This window comes from Thalassophryne amazonica, chromosome 9 (genome assembly GCF_902500255.1).
Source record: "Thalassophryne amazonica chromosome 9, fThaAma1.1, whole genome shotgun sequence".
NCBI lineage: Eukaryota > Metazoa > Chordata > Actinopteri > Batrachoidiformes > Batrachoididae > Thalassophryne > Thalassophryne amazonica.
The window spans coordinates 2766046-2788719 of record NC_047111.1 but is presented as its reverse complement, the minus strand read 5'-3'; the positions used below and the strand labels follow the sequence as shown (position 1 = coordinate 2788719).

The 22674-nt window shown below is 44.3% G+C and overlaps 1 protein-coding gene across 1 annotated transcript in view; it reads left to right on the top strand.

The window, feature by feature from the left end:
* sim2 (SIM bHLH transcription factor 2) overlaps window positions 1–22674 on the top strand; it is a 266456-nt gene that overhangs the window by 82778 nt on the left and 161004 nt on the right. Inside the window, exon 4 of the mRNA XM_034177491.1 lies at window positions 11707–11809. Coding sequence (XP_034033382.1) covers window positions 11707–11809 — 103 coding nt within the window. The remainder of the gene's footprint in view (window positions 1–11706; window positions 11810–22674) is intronic.

The following is a 22674-nucleotide window of genomic DNA, read 5'->3' as shown; positions in this document are numbered from 1 at the left end:
AACACACGGTGCCTAAAACTCATCTGAACGTGAGTAGAAAATAAAACATAACAATAACAAAATGCAACAGAGAAACTCACAAAACTAAAACAGAACTCCAAGTACACAAAAACAAAAGTGGAACTCAACAATGCATAAAGTGCAACAGTGGAAAAAACTGATATGAAGACCATCACATAAAAGGAGGCAATCAACAATCAAACTACAAAAAGAAATGAAGAATAACTAAAAACTAAATCCAAAAATCAATGTGGAACTCAACGGTGAACAATAGAAACCAGGAGACCATAGGAGAAGCACAACACGGTGAACTTGGGACAGGGGAGCCAAAACAGAGACAGAGGACTGATTACATGGATGCAGAAGAGACAGACCAAGGACAAAGACAGAGCGTGAACCACAAGGAGGACACACATGAATGACCGACAAGGGAGGACACACAATGAATACAAAAAGGGTGCGGGCAGAAGACAATAACCACATAAACAGAGGAGCAGACGGGACACGACAACAAGGACACTGCGACGTGAACAGAGAACATATTGATCACCACTAACCAGACACCGACAGAAGACAAAGACAATGGGCACAGATTAGAGACCAACCAACCCCCCCCCCCCCCCCCCCCCCCCACACACACACACACACACACATACACAACAGGTGCTCTTTCCAGACTGGGACTTATTTCATGCAATAAAATGCAAATTAATTATTTAAAAATCATACAATGAGATTTTCTGAATCTCTTTTTAGATTCTGTGTCTGAGTTGAAGTGAACCTACAATAAAAATTACAGACCTCTATATTCTTTGTAGGTGGCAAAACTTGCAAAATCAACAGTGGATGAAATACTTATTTGTGTCCTTTCTTCTAGTCCGTAGGGATGATACCCATCTACAAGACTGAAAGGGATATGGTTTTCAATGCTAAGAGTCTGTTGCTCTATAAAAAAGCCCTCCGTAAAGCTAGGACATCTTTCTACTCATCACTAATTGAAGAAAATAAGAACAACCCCAGGTTTCTTTTCAGCACTGTAGCCAGGCTGACAAAGAGTCAGAGCTCTATTGAGCTGAGTATTCCATTAACTTTAACTAGTAATGACTTCATGACTTTCTTTGCTAACAAAATTTTAACTATTAGAGAAAAAATTACTCATAACCATCCCAAAGACGTATCGTTATCTTTGGCTGCTTTCAGTGATGCCGGTATTTGGTTAGACTCTTTCTCTCCGATTGTTCTGTCTGAGTTATTTTCATTAGTTACTTCATCCAAACCATCAACATGTTTATTAGACCCCATTCCTACCAGGCTGCTCAAGGAAGCCCTACCATTATTTCCTCTAGGCTGGACTATTGTAATTCATTATTATCAGGTTGTCCTAAAAGTTCCCTAAAAAGCCTTCAGTTAATTCAAAATGCTGCAGCTAGAGTACTGACTGGGACTAGAAGGAGAGAGCATATCTCACCCATATTGGCCTCTCTTCATTGGCTTCCTGTTAATTCTAGAATAGAATTTAAAATTCTTCTTCTTACTTATAAGGTTTTGAATAATCAGGTCCCATCTTATCTTAGGGACCTCGTAGTACCATATCACCCCAATAGAGCGCTTCGCTCTCAGACTGCAGGCTTACTTGTAGTTCCTAGGGTTTGTAAGAGTAGAATGGGAGGCAGAGCCTTCAGCTTTCAGGCTCCTCTCCTGTGGAAACAGCTCCCAATTCAGATCAGGGAGACAGACACCCTCTCTACTTTTAAGATTAGGCTTAAAACTTTCCTTTTTGCTAAAGCTTATAGTTAGGGCTGGATCAGGTGACCCTGAACCATGCCTTAGTTATGCTGCTATAGACGTAGACTGCTGGGGGGTTCCCATGATGCACTGTTTCTTTCTCTTTTTGCTCTGTATGCACCACTCTGCATTTAATCATTAGTGATCAATCTCTGCTCCCCTTCACAGCATGTCTTTTTCCTGGTTCTCTCCCTCAGCCCCAACCAGTCCCAGCAGAAGACTGCCCCTCCCTGAGCCTGGTTCTGCTGGAGGTTTCTTCCTGTTAAAAGGGAGTTTTTCCTTCCCACTGTAGCCAAGTGCTTGCTCACAGGGGGTCGTTTTGACCGTTGGGGTTTTACATAATTATTGTATGGCCTTGCCTTACAATATAAAGCGCCTTGGGGCAACTGTTTGTTGTGATTTGGCGCTATATAAAAAAATTGATTGATTGATTCTTGGGATACAGACCTTGGACAAGTTCAAAGATGGCTAACCTTGACCAATTTTAAGATGTTAAAAAGTCACATTGTTTCATTCTGTTTCCTATTTTTGAGTGGCGGGGCTGACAGCCAATCAGAGTTGAGCGGCACTATGATGTCAGTGGCAGGTCTATGTAAAACGGCTTCATTATGTGTTTATACGAGGTCTGTTAGAAAAGTATCAGACCTTTTTATTTTTTGCAAAAACCTGATGGATTTGAATCACGTGCTTGCATGAGCCAACCTTGAACCTTCGTGCGCATGTGTGAACTTTTTCATGCCTGTTGATTGCATCATTTCCTGGTAAGCAGCCTTTGTGTGAGGACATGTGTAGTGCGCTCGGCGGATTTTCATTTCAAGGAAAATGGCGGAACGACTGGAGCAGCGCCGCATCAAATTTTGCCAGAAACTGGGCAACAACCAAGTGGAAACCATTCGGATGATTCAGACGGCTTTCGTTGATGATCCTCTGGGCATCACACAGATTAAGGAGCGGTACAACCGGTTTAAAGAGATCCGCACAAAGGTGGAGAGCGCGCCACGCTCTGGTCGGCCATCAACATGCTGAAATGACCAGATAATTTCCAAAGTGAATGCTGTGGTGACGCAGGACCGTCGTGTGACTATCCGAGAAATTGCAGAAGAGGTGGACATCAGTACTTTTTCGGTACATTCCGTGACAGAAGATTTGGCCATGAAAAGAGTGCCAGTGAAATTCATGCTGCTGCTGACCGCGCACCAAAAGCGCCTCCATGTTGAAATCTCACAGGACATGCTGTGACATGCCCACCTCTTCCACAATTTCTCGGATAGTCACACGACTGAAAAGTCACCGAAAGCCATCTGAATCATCCGAATGGTTTCCACCTGGCTGTCGCTCAGTTTCTGGCAAAATTTGATGCGGTGCTGCTCCAGTCGTTCCATCTTTTTCTTTGAAATGAAAATCCGCCAAGCGCACTGCACATGTCCTCACACAAAGGCTGCTTACCAGGAAATGATGCAATCGACAGGCGTGAAAAAGTTCACACATGCGCATGAAGGTTCAAGGTTGGCTCATGCAAGCACATGTGATTCAAATCCATCAGGTTTTTTCAAAAAACAAGCAGGGTTCAGGTTCACAGCGTGGCAGAGATCAGAAAAACTTTCAAGGTCAAAACACAGCGAGGCAAACAAGACTGTGACAGAAGGTGAGAATGCGAAAGGACTTCAATAAACTGGCTGGGGACAGAGAGACAGTGACGGCTTAAATACAAGGTGGGACAATCGGGGCTTGAATGTGAAACAGATGTGGGGAATGTTCTGGAATGGGGTCTGACCAAAAGACACTGAGGCAGGTGCAAGACAATGTGGTGAGACAAAAGCAAAGCAGACTGAAGCAAGAGAAATACGAGACAGAAAAACCAACATTGAATAACATAAAATGCCAAAAGAAAGATTAGACCCAAAAATCAACAGTTAACATGAACAGAACAAACGGGCAATCTAGGAAATAAATGCTAAGACCAAAAATGAAGGGAACTCACAAGTGGCAAAAGTAGATTAAAGAGATTATACAACATATGATAAAAATGAAACAAACAATCGAAGATACATAACCCAATAATCAAGCACCGAAGATAAATGACAAACAAGAACCACCAACAGATAATCAAAGACAGAAGCAGGACATGGCGACCAAACCATAACCAGGACTCTGAATAGTGTTAATTTTGTTGACCATTTTTCAATTTAGTCTTGTGTCAAAGTTCATTCTTAGTCTTAGTCACATTTAGTCATTCACATATCGTTTTTGTCATGTTTTAGTCGACTAAAAGTCTCAACATTTTAGTCAAAGGAGAACTCAAGGTATTTTAGTTGATTTTTAGTCAAAACATTTTAGTCTTTTTCAATTTATTTCAGAGATCATTTTTGTTTATTCATTCCAGCTGACTTGTGTTCCACAGGTCTGGAATAACAAACATCTTGAATGAATTGAACTGAAGTGAATGAATGAATCTTCAGTTCAACTTTGCTAAAAGTGTCTTGTTTGTTGATTCAATACACATTTACAAATGATGTACTTGTTGTGATGTTTTATATTTATTAGAAACACCAACAAAATAAAATCAAATACAAACTGGTGTTAAATAATATGACTCTTACAGCCAGACTCTTATAGCTGAGCAGATTCAGAGGGATATAAATATAAAATGTGACTGTGGTCCCGTCTCCCCTACAGTACTCGCACCTGGATGTGTTCTGGCACAAACACATGACAGCTGGACTGGATGTTGCGTTTCTTCTACTACTTCCATCTACTACTTGTGTAGTAGATGGGAGTTTTTGTTTATTTTTTATTTCTTGCAAAACATTTTTTGTCTGGTTTTTATTTGTCAACAATAATGCACATTTACACAGTTTTAGTCAGTGTTTTTAGAACATTGGTGCCGTCTCGTCATCGTCTTGTCTTAGTCATTGGAAAAAGGGTTGTTGACCAACATATTTTGTCTCTTTTTGTCTGACAAAATTAACACTAACCCTGAACCAGCCAAATCCTGACAGCAGCACCCAGTCCCAGCACATTAGAAGCCCTCAAAGCTGTCAAGAGAAGAGCCCAGCAACGCCTGCCACTGCGCCAACTCTTACTGGCTGAACCTCTGCAGCAGAAAACTGACAGCTGCCGACACTGGGGAAGCAAGAGGCATGTATGAGGGCATCAAGAAAGCAATGGGCCCATCCACCTCCAAGTCTGCCCCACTCAAGTCAAAGACAGGCGAAGTCATCACAGGCCAGGGGAAGCAGCTGCAGTGTTGGGTTGGGTACTTTCTCAAGCTGTATGCAATGCAAAACATTGTCACAGTCACGGCCCTTAAGGACATACCAGATCTGCCAGTCATGGAAGAGCTAGACATGCTACCAACCATGGAAGAGCTTGGAAAAGCCATTGACTGCTTTGCTAGTGGGGAGGCCCCAGGGAGTGACGGCACCCCATCAGAAGTCTTAAAGAGTGGGAAACCTGTGCTGCTAAAACACCTGCACAATCTTTTCTGCCTCTGCTGGGAACAGGGACACATTTCCCAAGACATGCGAGAAGCGAGTATTGTTACCTTGTATAAGAACAAAGGAGACAGAAGTGACTGCAATAATTATCAAGGCATCTCCCTTCTCAGCACTGTTGGGAAGGCCATCGCCCGTGTTGCCCTAGTGTGTCTACCGACCTTGGCCTCGTGTGTTTACCCAGAGTCCCAGTGTGGCTTTCAAGCTGGGAAGTCTACCGTGGACATGATCTTTTCAATACGCCACCTGCAGGAGAAGTGTCAAGAACAACAAATGCCACTCTACATCTCCTTCATCGACCTGACCAAGGCTTTTGAGTTGGTCAGTCGAAGAGGACTCTTCAGGCTCCTGCAGAAGATTGCCTGTCCCCCAAAACACCTTGCAGTGGTGCTTCATTCCAGGAGAACATGCACAATACAGTTCGCTTCAATGGTGCAACATCAGAGGCCTTCCCAGTTAGCAGTGGGGGAAACAGGGCTGTGTCCTTGCCCCGATGCTCTTCAGAATCTTCTTCTCCATGCTTCTCCAGTACGCCTTGAATGATTGCAGCAAGGGAGTGTACATTCACACCAGGGCCGATGGCAAGCTCTTCAACATCGCCCGACTTCGCGCCAAGCCCAAGGTTGTGGAGATACTCATCCGTGAGATGCTTTTTGCTGACAATGCAGCCTTGACATCACACTCTGAAGATGGTCTGCAGCAGCTTGTTACCCGCCTCTCTCACGCCTGCAAGGAGTTCAGACTGACCATCAGCTTGCTTGCTCTAACTTGCTCTACATTGATGCTGAAATGAACAGCAGTATTGCGAAGGCAGCAGCAGTTATGGCAAGACTAAGCTACAGAATCTAGAACAACTCCAGCCTCACTGAGAAGACAAAACTGTGCATCTACCAGACCTGCATGCTCAGCACGCTCCTCTAAGGTATCGAGGCATGGACCGCCTATGCCGGACATGAGAAAATGCTCAACCGCTACCACCACTCAACTGCTACATTACTTAAGATCTACTGTACGGTGAGCTGGCAGAGGGCACCCGTTTGGCTGGTCGACCATGCCTGCGCTTCAAGGATGTCTGCAAGAAGGACATGAAAATGTGCAGCATCAATGTCAACACGTGGGAACAGTGTGCAGAGGACCATGCAGCCTGGAGTCTTACTGTCAAAACAGGTGCACAGAGGACTGACCAGGAGAGGAACCACAGCCTCACTGAGCAACAAGCTAGGAGGAAGGAGTGACAGCGGCAGCCTCAGCAGGCATCATAGTACATGGCCAACAAATGCAGCAGAGATTGTCACTCGCGCATTGGACTGATAACTCATTCGCGCAGGTGCAGATAGAAACAAATAGAGGTGGGATGAAGTCACCATCAAATCACTCTCAAGTCTTGAATCTGCAAGTCCCAAGTCAAGTCTCAAGTCATAATGACCACCAACTCTTTGCAAGCTGACTTGAGACTTGACTTGGGACTTGCAGATTCATGACTTCAGAATGACTTGACCCACCTCTGGAAACAAAAGACAAAAATTTCCTGTATATTTGTATTGTCAGTTGTGTTGGTATCATGAGGGTCACCCTTCTGAGTCTGGTCTGCTTGAGGTTTCTTCCTCAAATCATCAGAGGGAGTTTTGCCTTACCACTGTTGTCTGTGTTCTTGCTCTAGGGGTTGGTAAGGTTAGACCTTACTTGTGTGAAGCACTATGAGGCAGCTTTGCTGTGATTTGGTGCTATACAAATGAAATAAATTGAAATGAAAAAGTATATAAAACAAACAAATAAAAGCAAAAAAACAACAAAAAAACAACTGGATCCTACACCATGGTCTCCCACAGATGGATGGATGCCAGGCTATATATATATATATATATATATATATATATATATATATATATATATATATATATATATATATATATATATATATATACAAGGTCTGTTAGAAAAGTAACGGACCTTTTTTTTTTTTGCAAAAACGATATGGATTTGAATCATGTGTGATTGCATCAGCCAAGCTTGAACCTTCGTGCGCATGCGTGAGTTTTTTCCACGCCTGTCAGTTGCGTCATTCGCCTGTGAGCACGCCTTGTGGGAGGAGTGGTCCAGCCCCCTCGTCGGATTTTCATTGTCAGGAAATTGACTGATCGACTGCCGCTTTGCTTCATCAAAACTTTTTCAGAAAGTGTGAGAGACAGCCAAGTGGAAACCATTTGGAAAATTCAGATGGCTTTCGGTGAAGATCTTATGGGGATCATACAGATTAAGGACAATTACAACTGGACTAAAGACGGCCCACAGCGGCGGATTTCGCCCCGAGCGGCGATCGACAGGCTCAAACGACCAGATCATTTCCAAAGTGAATGCTTTGTTGATCTGGGACGTCGTCTGACGACCAGAGAAATGGCAAGACAGCTGGACATAGCACTTTCACGGCACATTCCACTGTTACAGGGGTTTTTGTAATGGAAAGAGGAGCGGAGAAATTCGCCACGGAGCTGCTCATGGCACGGGACGAAAGCACCTCCGTGTTGGTCTCACAGGACAAGCCCTAACATGCCCAGCTCTTGCACCATTCGGAAAATTCAGACAGCTTTCGGTGGCTTTTCAGTCGTGTGACTATCCGAGAAATTGTGGACCAGAGGTCAGACGTTTCCTGCAGTTCATGACCAAGTTTGCACACTGCAGCAGGGATTTTGGTCCACTCCTCCCGCCAAAGATTTTCTATTGAGTTCAGGTCTGGAGACTGGTTCAGCCACTCCAGGACCTTGAAATGCCAACTCCAGACTCCAGTCTGGAGTTGGAGAGAAGTATGTGAGCATGGTGCAGGATATGTACAAGGATAGTGTGCTGTGAGATGCACAGCAGGAATAACAGATGCATTCAAGGTGGAGGTGGGATTACATCAAGGATCAGCTCTGAGTCCTTTCTTGTTCATAATGGTGATGGACAGGTTGACTGATGAGATCAGACAGGAGTCTCCATGGACTATGATGTTTGCAGATGACATTGTGATCTGTAGTGAGAGTAGAGAGCAGGTTGAGTCTAGCCTGGAGAGGTGGAGATATGCTGTGGAGAGAAGGAGATGAAAGTCAGTCATTGCAAAACAGAGTACATGTGTATAAATCACAGACTGTGCATATACTGGAGTGTCCAATGTGACATTATACATAGGTTTTCTGAAGAGCAGTTCTGACACTCAAATGGAGAAGCTCTGGATGTTGCCATGTTGGCTGTGCTCTCGGCATAACTCCTGACAACCCATAAATGGGTAAAAAGGTGACATGACCTGGGTAGAATGAATGAAGCCCAATCAAGCCCCCTGTCTCACTTAATGAACAAGCAAAACCTAACCAGCTAAGATTGGTTGAGGTGTTTCATTAATGTACAACCCCAATTCCAATGAAGTTGGGACATTGTGTAAAATGTAAATAAAAACAGAATACAATGATTTGCAAATCCTCTTCAACCTATAGTCAATTGAATACACCACAAAGACAAGATATTTAATGTTCAAACTGATAAACTTTATTGTTTGTGTGCAAATATTTGCTCCTTTTGAAATGGATGCCTGCAACATGTTTCAAAAAAGCTGTGACAGTGGTATGTTTACCACTATGTTACATCACCTTTCCTTCTAACAACACTCAATAAGCATTTGGGAACTGAGGAGACTAATTGTTGAAGCTTTGCAGGTGGAATTCTTTCCCATTCTTGCTTGATGTACGACTTCAGTTGTTCAACAATCCAGGGTCTCCGTTGTCGTATTTTGTGCTTCATAATGCGCCACACATTTTCAAATGGTGACAGGTCTGGACTGCAGGCAGGCCAGTCGAGTCCCCGCGGTCTTTTACTACGAAGCCACGCTGTTGTAACACGTGCAGAATGTGACTTGGCATTGTCTTGCTGAAATAAGCAGGGATGTCTCTGAAAAAGACGTTGCTCGTGTAGCAAGATGAAGTCCGGATTGAATAGACGTTCCCGCTAGCTTGGCTAAGGGGGAATTCCCCTTTGTCTACCCTGGTAGAGTTCTGGTCTTTATTGCAAGCAGTCCAGGGTTCAATCCCACCACCATCCTGGCCACAAAGGTCCTATGGTCACAATTGGCGTTGTCGGCAGGATGTGGGTAGTCACAGAACATGCTTAACCTCTTAAACCCTAGAGTCCCCAAATTTGGAGACTTGCCCTGTTTTGGAACATTTGAACACTCATAACTAGCCAATGCTGACACCAACATACCCTTATTATACATCAAAATTTCAAGCGAAATCTCCTCTACAAAAGTATCCACTTCAATCACATATCAACTAACCACAGCTGAAACGCCAAGCAAATAAAGACATAAATTGGAATTCATTTTTTGGGAAGAAAAACCTCTTTTACCAAGTATTATTTACTTTCAATTTTTTTTGCATCCACAACATCACCTAGGACCTGTCTTTTAGTTGATCCAAACTTTTGCATTTTTGACCTTGTACAAGCTTAAAGATAAATCACAATGTATGGGTATGTGATTTTGATGAAATAGGCTCTAGGGCAGGGGTGGGCAACTTGTTCCAGAAAGAGCCAAGAGGGTGCAGGTTTTCTTTGCAGCCACTGACTCCACCAGGTGATTTTACTGATTAATATCACTTTGAGCAGATGGAATCAGTTAATCAGTGAAATCACCTGGTGGAGTCAGTGGCTGCAAAGAAAACCTGCACCCTCTTGGCTCTTTCTGGAACAGGTTGCCCACCCCTGCTCTAGGGCTTAAGGGGTTAAATGCACCTGTGACTTCGGGACGAAGTCAAAAATGGTGTGGAAATATGCAGCAAGATGAAGTCTGGATAGAAAAGACATTCCTGCGAGCTTGGCTAAGGGGGATTTCCCCTTTGGCTGACCTGGTATAGTTCTGGTCTTTAGTGTGAGCAGTCTGGGGTTCGATCCACCACCATCTTGGCTACAAAGGTCCTACAGTCACACTTGGATAGAAGCATGTGTTGCTCCAAAACCTGGATGTACCTTTCAGCATTGATGGTGCCATCACAGATGTGTAAGTTGTCCATGCCATGGGCACTAACACACCCCCATACCATCACAGATGCTGGCTTTTGAACTTTGTGCTGGTAACAATCTGGATGGTCTTTTTCCTCTTTTGTCCATAGGACATGACGTCCATGATTTCCAAAAACAATTTGAAATGTGGACTCATGAGACCACAGCACACTTTTCCACTTTGTGTCTGTCCATTTCAAATGAGCTCGGGTCCAGAGAAGGTGGCGGTGTTTCTGGATGTTGTTGATGTCTGGTTTTTGCTTTGCATGGTAGAGTTTTAACTTGCACTTGCAGATGTAGCGACGAACTGTGTTAACTGACAATGGTTTTCTGAAGTGTTCCTGAGCTCACGCGGTAAGATCCTTTACACAATGATGTCAGTTTTTAATGCAGTGCCACCTGAGGGGTCGAAGGTCACAGGCATTCAATGTTGGTTTTTGGCCTTGCTGCTTACATGTAGAAAGTTCTCCAGGTTCTCTGAATCTGCTGATTATATTATGGACTCTAGATGATGGAATCCCTAAATTCTTTGCAACTGAATGTTGAGAAACATTGTTGTTAAACTATTGGACTATTTTTTCCACATAGTTGTTCACAAGTGGTGATCCTCACCCCGTCTTTACTTGTGAACGGCTGAGACTTTTGGGGATGCTCCTTTTCCAATTAGGTGTTCTTTGAGCATTCATCAACTTTTTTTTAAACGTGTTGCAGGCATCCATTTCAAAATGAGCAAATATTTGCACAAAAACAATAAAGTTTATCAGTTTGAACATTAAATATCTTGTCTTTGTGGTGTATTCAATTGAATATAGGTTGAAGAGGATTTGCAAATCATTGTATTCTGTTTTTATTTACATTTCACAAAACCTCCCAACTTCATTGGAATTGGGGTTGTATATTTTTTTCCCATTTGATCATGGTCACCACAGTGGAGCCAGTAAACATCCGTAGTGGGATTTGGCAAGTTTTGTGCCAGATGCTTTCCTTTTGGCAATTACAGTTGCCAGTTTTTCCCTTTATTTTTGTAACAGTGTATGAAACATGCCCTGCAACAGACTGGCATCCTGTCTAGGGTGAACCTCACCTCACACCCTGTGACTGCTGGGATAGGCTCCAGCTCCCTGTGACCCTTAATTGGAGTATGCGGGTGGATGAAACATTGTGCCACACATTGTCTCTTAGCCTCATTGTGAAAGTGTTCAACATATTCAGACAGGTGCAGATTTTTCCATTTGTTTTCCACTCCAATAACAGGACGTGTCAACAATGACCGATTGGAACCAGTGTCTCTTTTGCCCTCCAAAATGTCAGCTTAATCTCTGAAGGTCACACACAGGGTCTACAGAGAGTCCTGAGTGGGAGGATGATGTGTGAACCTTTATTGGAATTGTGTGTGTTGCAGGTGGAGCTCACTGGGAACAGTATCTTTGAGTACATCCACCCGTCTGACCACGACGAGATGACGGCAGTGCTGAGTCTTCACCCGCACCCACAGCATCACATGGGTATTTTTTATTCTCCAGCCTCCACAGTGCCACCTTGCACATATTAATGTTTCCTGAAAGAAAATATTTCTTTGTGACATTCCATAAAAAAGCTTTCAGGTCTTTAATCTCTTATTGTGACAGCAGCAACAATGGAAACCTGACAAGTGCAGCTATTTTCATGTACATAAGGTCTCACGTCACGTTGTCCGGTCTCCACTGTCCCGATAGCAATTATTTTTTCTATAGCTGTGTGTTGTGCAGAATACATGCAGTGATTTAAGGGCCTTTCACACCGGACGCGTTGGAAGTGCCAGAGGCGTCATGAATTGGTCTAAAAAGCATTATATTCAATGAGATGCACTGCTTTTTAGAGGCGTCAGAAATGTCGCGTCAAAACTGACGCTTCTGACGGGAGCGCGCATTGCCACTTGTCGACAGGCTGACACGGTCAAAGTTCAACCCAATCCAACTTTTGCCGCTCTGAACTGTGATGTAGCATCACGCTGTGCAACAGGAATGACGTGTCAGGCCAAAACACGGAAGACTAGTGGCAGAAACCACTGATCTCTACAAAACAGGTCAGTGCAGAAACCACTGATCTCTACGAAACAGGTCAGTGCAGAAACCACTGATCTCCACAAAACAGGTCAGTGCAGAAACCACTGATCTCCACAAAACAGATCATTGCAGAAACCACTGATCTCCACAAAACAGATCATTGCAGAAACCACTGATCTCTACAAAACAGGTCAGTGCAGAAACTCCTGATCTCTACAAAATGACAGTAGAGAAACCACTGATCTCTACAAAACAGATCAGTACAGAAACCACTGATCTCTACAAAACAGATCAGTACAGAAACCACTGATCTCTACAAAACAGGTCAATGCAGAAACCACTGATCGCCACAAAACAGGTCAGTGCAGAAACCACTGATCTCTACAAAACAGATCAGTGCAGAAACCACTGATCTCCACAAAACAGGTCAGTGCAGAAACCACTGATCTCTACAAAACAGGTCAGTGCAGAAACCCCTGATCTCTACAAAATGACAGTAGAGAAACCACTGATCTCTACAAAACAGATCAGTACAGAAACCACTGATCTCTACAAAACAGATCAGTACAGAAACCACTGATCTCTACAAAATGACAGTAGAGAAACCACTGATATCTACAAAACAGATCAGTACAGAAACCACTGATCTCTACAAAACAGGTCAGTGCAGAAACCACTGATCTCTACAAAACAGGTCAGTGCAGAAACCACTGATCGCACAAAACAGGTCAGTGCAGAAACCACTGATCTCTACAAAACAGATCAGTGCAGAAACCACTGATCTCCACAAAACAGATCAGTGCAGAAACCACTGATCTCTACAAAACAGAAACATGTCACAGGACTGCTCATTTATAGAGCAGTTTTCCATCCATCCATCCATTTTCTTCCGCTTCAACTGAGGTCGGGTTGTGGGGGCAGCAGCTCAAGCAAAGCCGCCCAGACCTCCTAATCCACACACACCTCCCCCAGCTCCTCCGGGGGAACCCCCGAGGCGTTCCCAAGCCAGCTGCAAGACCTAGTCCCTCCAGCGTGTCCTGGGTCTTCCCCGGGGCCTCCTCCCGATGGGACGTGCCCGGAACACCTCTCCAGCGAGGCATCCAGTGGGCATCCGAAAAAGATACCCAAGCCACCTCAGCTGGCTCCTTTTGACATGGAGGAGCAGTGGCTCGACTCCAAGCTCCTCCAGAGTGACCGAGATCCTCACTCTATCTCTAAGGGAGCACCCAGCCACCCTGCGGAGGAAACTCATCTCGGCCGCTTGCACTCGCGATGTTGTTCTTTCGGTCATGAGCCAAATCTCATGACCATGGGTGAGGGTCAGAATGTAGATCGATCTGTAAATTGAGAGCTTTGCCACCCTGCTCAGCTCTCTCTTCACCACAATGGTCCGATACAGCGACTGCATCACTGCAGATGCTGCACCGATCTGTCTGTCGATCTCACACTCCATCCATCCCTGTCTCGTGAACAAGACCCTGAGATACTTAAACTCCTCCACTTAAGGCAAGGACACTCCACCAACCTGAAGAGGGCAAACACCTTTTTCCGGTCGAGAACCATGGCCTCGGATTTGGAGGTGCTGATTTTCATCCCAGACGCTTCACACTCGGCTGCAAACCACTCCAGTGCACACTGAAGGTCCTGATTTGATGAAGCCAGCAGAACCACATCATCCGCAAACAGTAGAGACGAGATTCTGTGGTTCCCAAACCGGACCCCCTCTACATCCTGACTGCACCCAGAAATTCTGTCCATAAAGGTAATGAACAGAACGGGTGACAAAGGGCAGCCCTGGCTGAGGCTGACGTGCACTGGAAACAGGCTTGACTTATTACCAGCAATGCGAACCAAGCTCTGCTGTGGTCGTACAGGGACTGGATAGCCCTTAACAATGGACCCCGGACCCCGTACTCCTGGAGCACCACCCACAGGGCACCTCGAGGGACACGGTCGAACGCCTTCTCCAGATCCACAAAACACATGTGGACTGGTTGGGCGAACTCCCATGAACCCTCAAGCACCCGATGGAGGGTGTAGAGCTGGTCCAGTGTGCCGCGACCAGGATGAAAACCTCACTGCTCCTCCTGAATCCGAGGTTCGACTATTGGACAAATTTTCCTCTCCAGTACTCTGGAATAGACCTTACCAGGGAGGCTGAGGAGTGTGATCCCCCTGTAGTTGGAACACACCCTCCAGTCCCCCTTCTTAAACAGAGGGACCACCACCCCGGTCTGCCAATCCAGAGGCATTGTTCCTGACTGCCACGTGATGTTGCAGAGACGTGTCAACCAAGACAGTCCCACATAGGGATGGGTATCGATAAGATTTTATCGATATCAATACCATTATCAATTCTGCTTATCGATCCGAGTCCTTATCAATTCCCTTATAGTTACCTCTTGTGAATTTTTTGTGTATTAAAAGTTGGCTTTACAGGTTTTCTATGTCAAAGAGTCAAAGAGCTTTTTCTTATCATGCACCCGCTCTGTGGAATGATCTTTATTGTGCACCCGCTCTGTGGAATGGTCTTTATTGTGCACACCCTCTGTGGAACGGTTTTCCTGCCACCATGAGGCAGTCAGAGTCCGTGGACATTTTTAAGTCAAGACTTAAAGCCTATTTTTATTCTCTTTCTTGTGAATAGTTTTTATTTTTTATCTGTTTTATTCTTTTACTTCTGTTTTTAATTATGTATTTGAATTTTTTTATTTTTTTATTTTCATTTTTTTATGTTGAACTGTTCTATGTGAGGCTCCTTGAGATGGCTTTTGTTGCGATTTGGACCTATTAGCTGATTAAATTGAAATTGAACAACATTTGATTGAGTCTTAAAATAAATAAATATGAAATTGGTCACTGGATCCTTAAACTTTGGACATAATAAACTCTACATGGTGGCTCCTTGATCTCTGGACATAAATAGAAATAAACAAAATCTGTAGTTATTGTCAAAAGTGTTTCCTTTCAGACATTATTCATGAATGTCTTTCCATACATCTGAGCTGAGCTCTTGCAGAACGTCTCATTTTGGGAGGAAATAAAAAACGTTTTAGTCGATTGTAGTTTCTTGTCTGTATTACAACGTTTGTAAGTGGTGTAATTTTATTCAAAGCGGCAATTCATTTTGAAGTTATTCATTCTGACCGGATTCTGTCTCAGCAGAGAGCTGCGCAGCATTTGGAGCTGTGCCAATGGAATGGAGGACGATTCTTGTTTCTTGACTGCAACAAGACATGAGTCCCAGTTTGTGACTTTAATCCACACAAAAGTGACTCATGATATTGTAATGGCTTTGAGAGGGGTTAAGAAGCGGATTTGCTGTTTCTGAAGAGCAGCGAATCAAAGAACCATGAGCCAGTGGATCGAAGCATTGTTTCATTGGTTCACGCTTCAAAGTGGAGCCACGCTGCAGAAACGGTTGATTACAGAGCTGCTGCAGGGTCTGTAATCATCGTAGAGAAATGATAATTTTCCCAACAAACACCCTCAAAAACAGCTGCTCTGAAGGACAGATAAGGGAATCGTTAAGCAAAAAGGCTATTGATATCCGTGGATCGAATTATTTCTTAACGATACTCGAAAAGAACCAGTTCTCGATACCCATCCCTAGTCCCACAACATCCAGAGACTTAAGGTACTCCAGACGAATTTCATCCACCCCAGGAGCCTTGCCACTGAGGAGCTTTCTGACCACCTCGGTGACTTCGGCCTGGGAGATGGAGGAGTCCGCCTCTGAGTCCCCAGTCTCTGCGTCCTCTTCGGAAGACATGACAATGGGATTGAGGAGATCCTCGAAGTATTCCTTCCACCACCCAACAACATTCCCAGTCAGGGTCAACAGCTCCCCACCCACACTGTCTGCTTCCACCTCCGGAGTCGTCAAATGGTTTGCCAGAATTTCTTTGAGGCCAACTGATAGTCCTCCTCCATGGCCTCCCTGAAGTCCTCCCAGACCCGAGTTTTTGCCTCTGCAACCACACAGGCTCCAGCACGCTTGGCCTGCCGCTACCTGTCAGCTGCCTCTGGAGTCCCACCTGCCAACAAAGACAAGTAGGACTCCTTCTTCAGCTTGACACCATCCCTTACTTCCAGCATCCACCACCGGGTTTGGGGATTGCCGCCGCAACAGGCACCAGAGACCCTGTGACCACAGCTGCGAGTGGCCACATCGACAATGGAGGTGGAAAACATGGTCCACTCGGACTCCATGTCTCCAACGTCCCCTGGGATCTGGGAGAAGCTCTCCCGGAGGTGGGAGTTGAAGACCTCGCTAACAGAGGGTTCCGCCAGTCGTTCCCAGCAGACCGTTATTATACGTTTGGGTCTGCCAGGTCTGACTGGCTTCCTCCCCTCCCAGCGGATCCAACTCAACACCAGGTGTTGTCCAAGACATGTGGCCGAAGGTCAGATGATACGACTACAAAGTCGATCATTGACCTCCGGTTCAGGGTGTCCTGATGCCACATGCACTTATGGACACTCTTGTGCTCGAGCATGGTGTTCGTGATGGACAAACTGTGGCTAGCACAGAAGTCCAACAGCTGAACACCACTCAGGTTCAGATCGGAGAGGCCATGCTTCCTGATCACCGCCCTCCAGGTCTCTCTGTCGCCGTCCACGTGGGCATTGAAGTCCCCCAGGAGAACAATGGAGTCCCCAGTCGGAGTACTATCTAGTACCCCTCCCAGTGACTCCAAGAAGGTCGGGTACTCTGCACTGCCGCTCGGCCCGTAGGCCGAAACAACAGTAAGAGACCTGGCCCCAACCCGAAGGCGTAGGGACGCGACCCTCTCGTTCACCAGGGTGAACTCCAACACATGGCGACTGAGCTGGGGAGCAATGAGCAATGCTACCCCCGCCTGCAGCCTCTCCCCGTGGGCAATGCCAGAAAAGTGGAGCGCCCAGCCCCTCTCCAGGACTTGGGTACCAGAGCCCAAGCTGTGCGTGGAGGTGAGCCCAACTATCTCTAGTCAGTACCTCTCAACCTCCCTCACAAGCTCAGGCTCCTTCCCCCCATGAGGTGACATTCCACGTCCCGACAGCCAGAGGCTGTGAGCGAGGACCCTGCCGCCGGGCCACCCGCCCTCGACCGCCACCCAGTCCTCTCTGCACCTGACCCCCATGGCCCCCTCTGCAGGTGGTGAACCCACAGGAGGGCGGGCCCACGTCGCTCTTTTGGGCTGGGCCCGGCCGGGCCCTGTGGGTTAAGGCCCGATCACCAGGTGCTCGTGCATGAGCCCCAATGCCAGGCCTGGCTCCTGGGTGGGGCCCCAGCTCCGCCATACTAGGTGACATCTCAGTTCTTGATATTATACTGGTCATGGGAGCTTCTGAGAGCGGTTTTCTGAAGAAAAATCCTTGCAAATGTTTTTTTTTTACCTCAAAATTTCTGATTATAAAAAGGTTTAGAACACTTATAATTAAAATAGCAAATTAAATAAATAAAAGGCTCTTTAGAAACCTTTCTTGATCTGTAAATTAAAACCACCTGTTTTTTCAGATTAGATCATTTCTTGTTTAACACAAGGAACCTTGGACATTTATTTTTAGACAAATAAAATAACATGGAAATGTGTACATTTTTAAATCTGGTAGATTATTTATATCTCATTTCAACCAGAAAAACAGACACTGTAAATAAATACAAATGTTTTTTATGAATGCAACAGGCGATAATTTAAGAATGACTGCAGTATGATTGTAAAGTAGGATTTCTGAGACATACAACTCATGATAAAATATTTTTTTTAATTGAGTCATTTCTACTTGTAATTATGTCAAAATATGTGATTGCCTTTAATGTTGTTATAAGGACAGAGTAATTTCTAAAATATAAATTTGACTAGTGATTGTGAATGTTTTTAAATTGTGCACAATAAGGAGGGAGAGCTTCTACCTGTGCAAATGTCTTTTGACTTAACTTTGATTTCGCTGACATTTCATTCATTGTTAAATATAAAATAAAAAATAATAAAATAGTTGCTGTTGAAAGAGCCTTTTATTTAGAAGCAGGTGATGTTCTGCTGGATTCTTGGGACCAGATGAAGGTCTCTTCTGCAGCTTTGAACTCTGGTGGTGTTGCTGAAGACACTTTTCTCCTATTTTTAATCAATCAATCAATCAATCAATCAATTTTATTTATATAGCGCCAAATCACAACAAACAGTTGCCCCAAGGCGCTTTATATTGTAAGGCAAGGCCATACAATAATTACGTAAAAACCCCCAACGGTCAAAACGACCCCCTGTGAGCAAACACTTGGCGACAGTGGGAAGGAAAAACTCCCTTTTAACAGGAAGAAACCTCCAGCAGAACCAGGCTCAGGGAGGGGCAGTCTTCTGCTGGGACTGGTTGGGGCTGAGGGAGAGAACCAGGAAAAAGACATGCTGTGGAGGGGAGCAGAGATCAGTCACTAATGATTAAATGCAGAGTGGTGCATACAGAGCAAAAAGAGAAAGAAACACTCAGTGCATCATGGGAACCCCCCAGCAGTCTAAGTCTATAGCAGCATAACTAAGGGATGGTTCAGGGTCACCTGATCCAGCCCTAACTATAAGCTTTAGCAAAAGGAAAGTTTTAAGCCTAATCTTAAAAGTAGAGAGGGTGTCTGTCTCCCTGATCTGAATTGGGAGCTGGTTCCACAGGAGAGGAGCCTGAAAGCTGAAGGCTCTGCCTCCCATTCTACTCTTACAAACCCTAGGAACTACAAGTAAGCCTGCAGTCTGAGAGCGAAGCGCTCTATTGGGGTGATATGGTACTATGAGGTCCCTAAGATAAGATGGGACCTGATTATTCAAAACCTTATAAGTAAGAAGAAGAATTTTAAATTCTATTCTAGAGTTAACAGGAAGCCAATGAAGAGAGGCCAATATGGGTGAGATATGCTCTCTCCTTCTAGTCCCCGTCAGTACTCTAGCTGCAGCATTTTGAATTAACTGAAGGCTTTTCAGGGAACTTTTAGGACAACCTGATAATAATGAATTACAATAGTCCAGCCTAGAGGAAATAAATGCATGAATTAGTTTTTCAGCATCACTCTGAGACAAGACCTTTCTAATTTTAGAGATATTGTGTAAATGCAAAAAAGCAGTCCTACATATTTGTTTAATATGCGCTTTGAATGACATATCCTGATCAAAAATGACTCCAAGATTTCTCACAGTATTACTAGAGGTCAGGGTAATGCCATCCAGAGTAAGGATCTGGTTAGACACCATGTTTCTAAGATTTGTGGGGCCAAGTACAATAACTTCAGTTTTATCTGAATTTAAAAGGAGGAAATTAGAGGTCATCCATGTCTTTATGTCTGTAAGACAATCCTGCAGTTTAGCTAATTGGTGTGTGTCCTCTGGCTTCATGGATAGATAAAGCTGGGTATCATCTGCGTAACAATGAAAATTTAAGCAATGCCGTCTAATAATACTGCCTAAGGGAAGCATGTATAAAGTGAATAAAATTGGTCCTAGCACAGAACCTTGTGGAACTCCATAATTAACCTTAGTCTGTAAAGAAGATTCCCCATTTACATGAACAAATTGTAATCTATTAGATAAATATGATTCAAACCACCGCAGCGCAGAGCAGAGATGTTTTCTTCTGAGTGGACTTCATGGTGTTCAGCTCATCAATGGAAGTTTTTCGCCTGAAAAAAACTCTATTATTTAAAGTAGAGCTTTTATGGTCTCCGAAAAAAGCTGCAGTTTTATCTGGTACAAATAAAAAAACAACCATTTACAAATTAAAGAGTTCACTCAGATCAACTGTGCTAAAAGGCTAAGCTAACATTAGCCTATCATTAAACCTTCACAGTAGTGCAGTAAACGTCACATTTTATTTTTATATTATTCTCACCTTGATAAATCTGCAGACCTAAACTCCGTTGGTCAAACTGGGACTTCGCATATATCCAAAAAGTGGGAGATTTTGGACTGAGTGGGTTTGCTCCATCACCCCGGCTGCCTGCCTCGCTCTGCCCAGGAATGATGCCTGAAGGCTGGCTTCTCCGTGCGGGTCGGCCCGCTGTTGCGGTTCGATCGATATCCCACCAAGTCGTCAGTCCTCCCTCGGTTGGCGTCACTCCAAAAAGTAGCTGAAAAAAAGCTTCTCCCAGCAGGGTGATGGGAGAATCGTTCTACTGCTGTTTTTTAAAGCTTTTTTGTGGTTCAGGCGACGTAAATTCAAGATGGCGATCACTGAACTTTTTTCAGGTTGTGGAAACAGCCAGAGTGTGACGTAGCAATCTCTGACCCCCCCCACTTCCGAAGCGTAGCGTCTGACGTCACATGTTACAGCGCTGGTGGGCTTTGCCTGAAGCATGTGCAACATGCAATGTGAAAGGCCCTTAAGAATGCAGTGGTTCATTGTGAGTGGGTTGACATTCTAAAAATCTGAAACAGCTTTCTTACCCATGGACACATGCATGCAAAGAATGTGTCATGATGTGTGCACAAACACGTAGCACAGAAATAAATTACAAAGGCAAAAATGCATGTACCAAGAACTGCACATAAGGAATCAGCTATAAAACAGAACACAAACCTGTTCTGATTTCAGAGGGGTTGAACCCAAAAAAGCAGACAGTTGTAGCAGCAGGAGTAAAAAGTAAAGAGCTTATTTTACCATAGCAGACGATGATAACATGAGTCCAAGACTGGGGAATAGTTCAAATGCTCAGAAACAAGGGAGGACAACTGGCAGCAGCACTCGGACAAAATACGATGGAACTAAAGACTGCAAACAGAACCAGACAAACTAGAATAATCCAGTAAACTGAAAGCAGAACAAGCGACAGGTGAGGTGATTGTGGTCAGGAACATCTGTGAGGGACATCAAGTGACAGGACAATGCCTACAGACACACACACAGGGACTGACTGAGAGACAGAGTGAAACAAACCAAAGAACCAGGGGGTGACTAGCACCTAGACAAAATCATAAATAATTATCAAAAACGGACTGAGAACAAAACCAAGGAACAATGGCTAAAAACTCAAGTGGAACTCAAGAAAGGCTAAAGTGTGAAATAAAGGAAAACACGACAACTAACAGGAGACAGATCACAACAGTGCCAGAATAAAATGTAAAATACAGAATCTGGTACAAATGTTAAAGTAAAATGTAGGCTAAATAAATATATATAAAGTGGAGTGGAATTCATTAAAAAACAAACAAACTTGGGCTTTATCTTTTAAGCACCTTGGGAGACTTATGTTGTACTTTTGAGCTACATAAATCAAATGAATTGAACCTCACAGAAGTTCCACCTAAATCTATGTGGGTATATTTGTTTTTTGTCAGTAAATGTTCCTCACAATTCCTCAACACGCCTTTCACCCTACAACTGCTGGATTATTTGAAAATTAAAACGGACAGGAGCAGGTTTTATTAAAGGTGACCCCCACCCCTTAATGCATGGCAGAGCTGTTAACTGCTAAAACATACACAACAGGTCGATTTTTAATGTGCTTGCAATATGTTTCTGTAAAAGTCTTGTGAAAAGGATGTAAGGTGAAAACACAGGTAATTTATTTTGCCCAGGCACACGTGAATACAGTCCAACCAAATGGTGAGAGTTCATAGCCAAAAACACAAACACCAACAAAGCGGGCAGAGGGTGGTAACAAACAAGATAAAGCAACAGGAGGTACTAAACGGCAAAACAAACAGAGAGAACCACAAAAATAACTAAATATAAAACCAAGAAAACCAAAGATAGAAAAACAAGCATGAAACTCAAAGATGTGACAGAGTGCAAACAGGGAGACACAAGAAGACTAACAGGTGAGGACACAGGAGTGAAACACAGGGACCCAGACAGGGTACCAATCACCAGGATAACTCACAAAGGAAAGACAGGCACAGATAGGGGACAGAACACAAAAACCACTTACAAAAAGGGCACAGAACACAGTGATACTCAACACAGGAGCACAGGCAGGGGGAAAACCACAACAGACAGTGCAATACAAATATAAATATCGGATTGAGACTCTGCATCATGTATGGGACACTGAGTCACTGGCCTTCCTGTAGTCAATCCAGGCTGTGCGCAGGTTGGTCTGCCTGGTCTTTGAGTCCTGGTGCGTTGCTCTGTCAACCAGTAGCTTGTGCTTTGACCCTCTGGTATTGTTCCCAATGCCCTTCTGAGCTGTGCTCATGTTGACTCACGTGCCTACTCAGCGTGATTACTATGATGCCCGATAGCAGCTTCCATGTTGTGAAACGGCAGGTAATTGGTTGGTATGTTGAGGGTGTCTCACCCTTGTGGGGGTGCAAGTCTAAGGTACGTAGCATTCTCTTCAGAGGGATCTGAGAAAACACCGT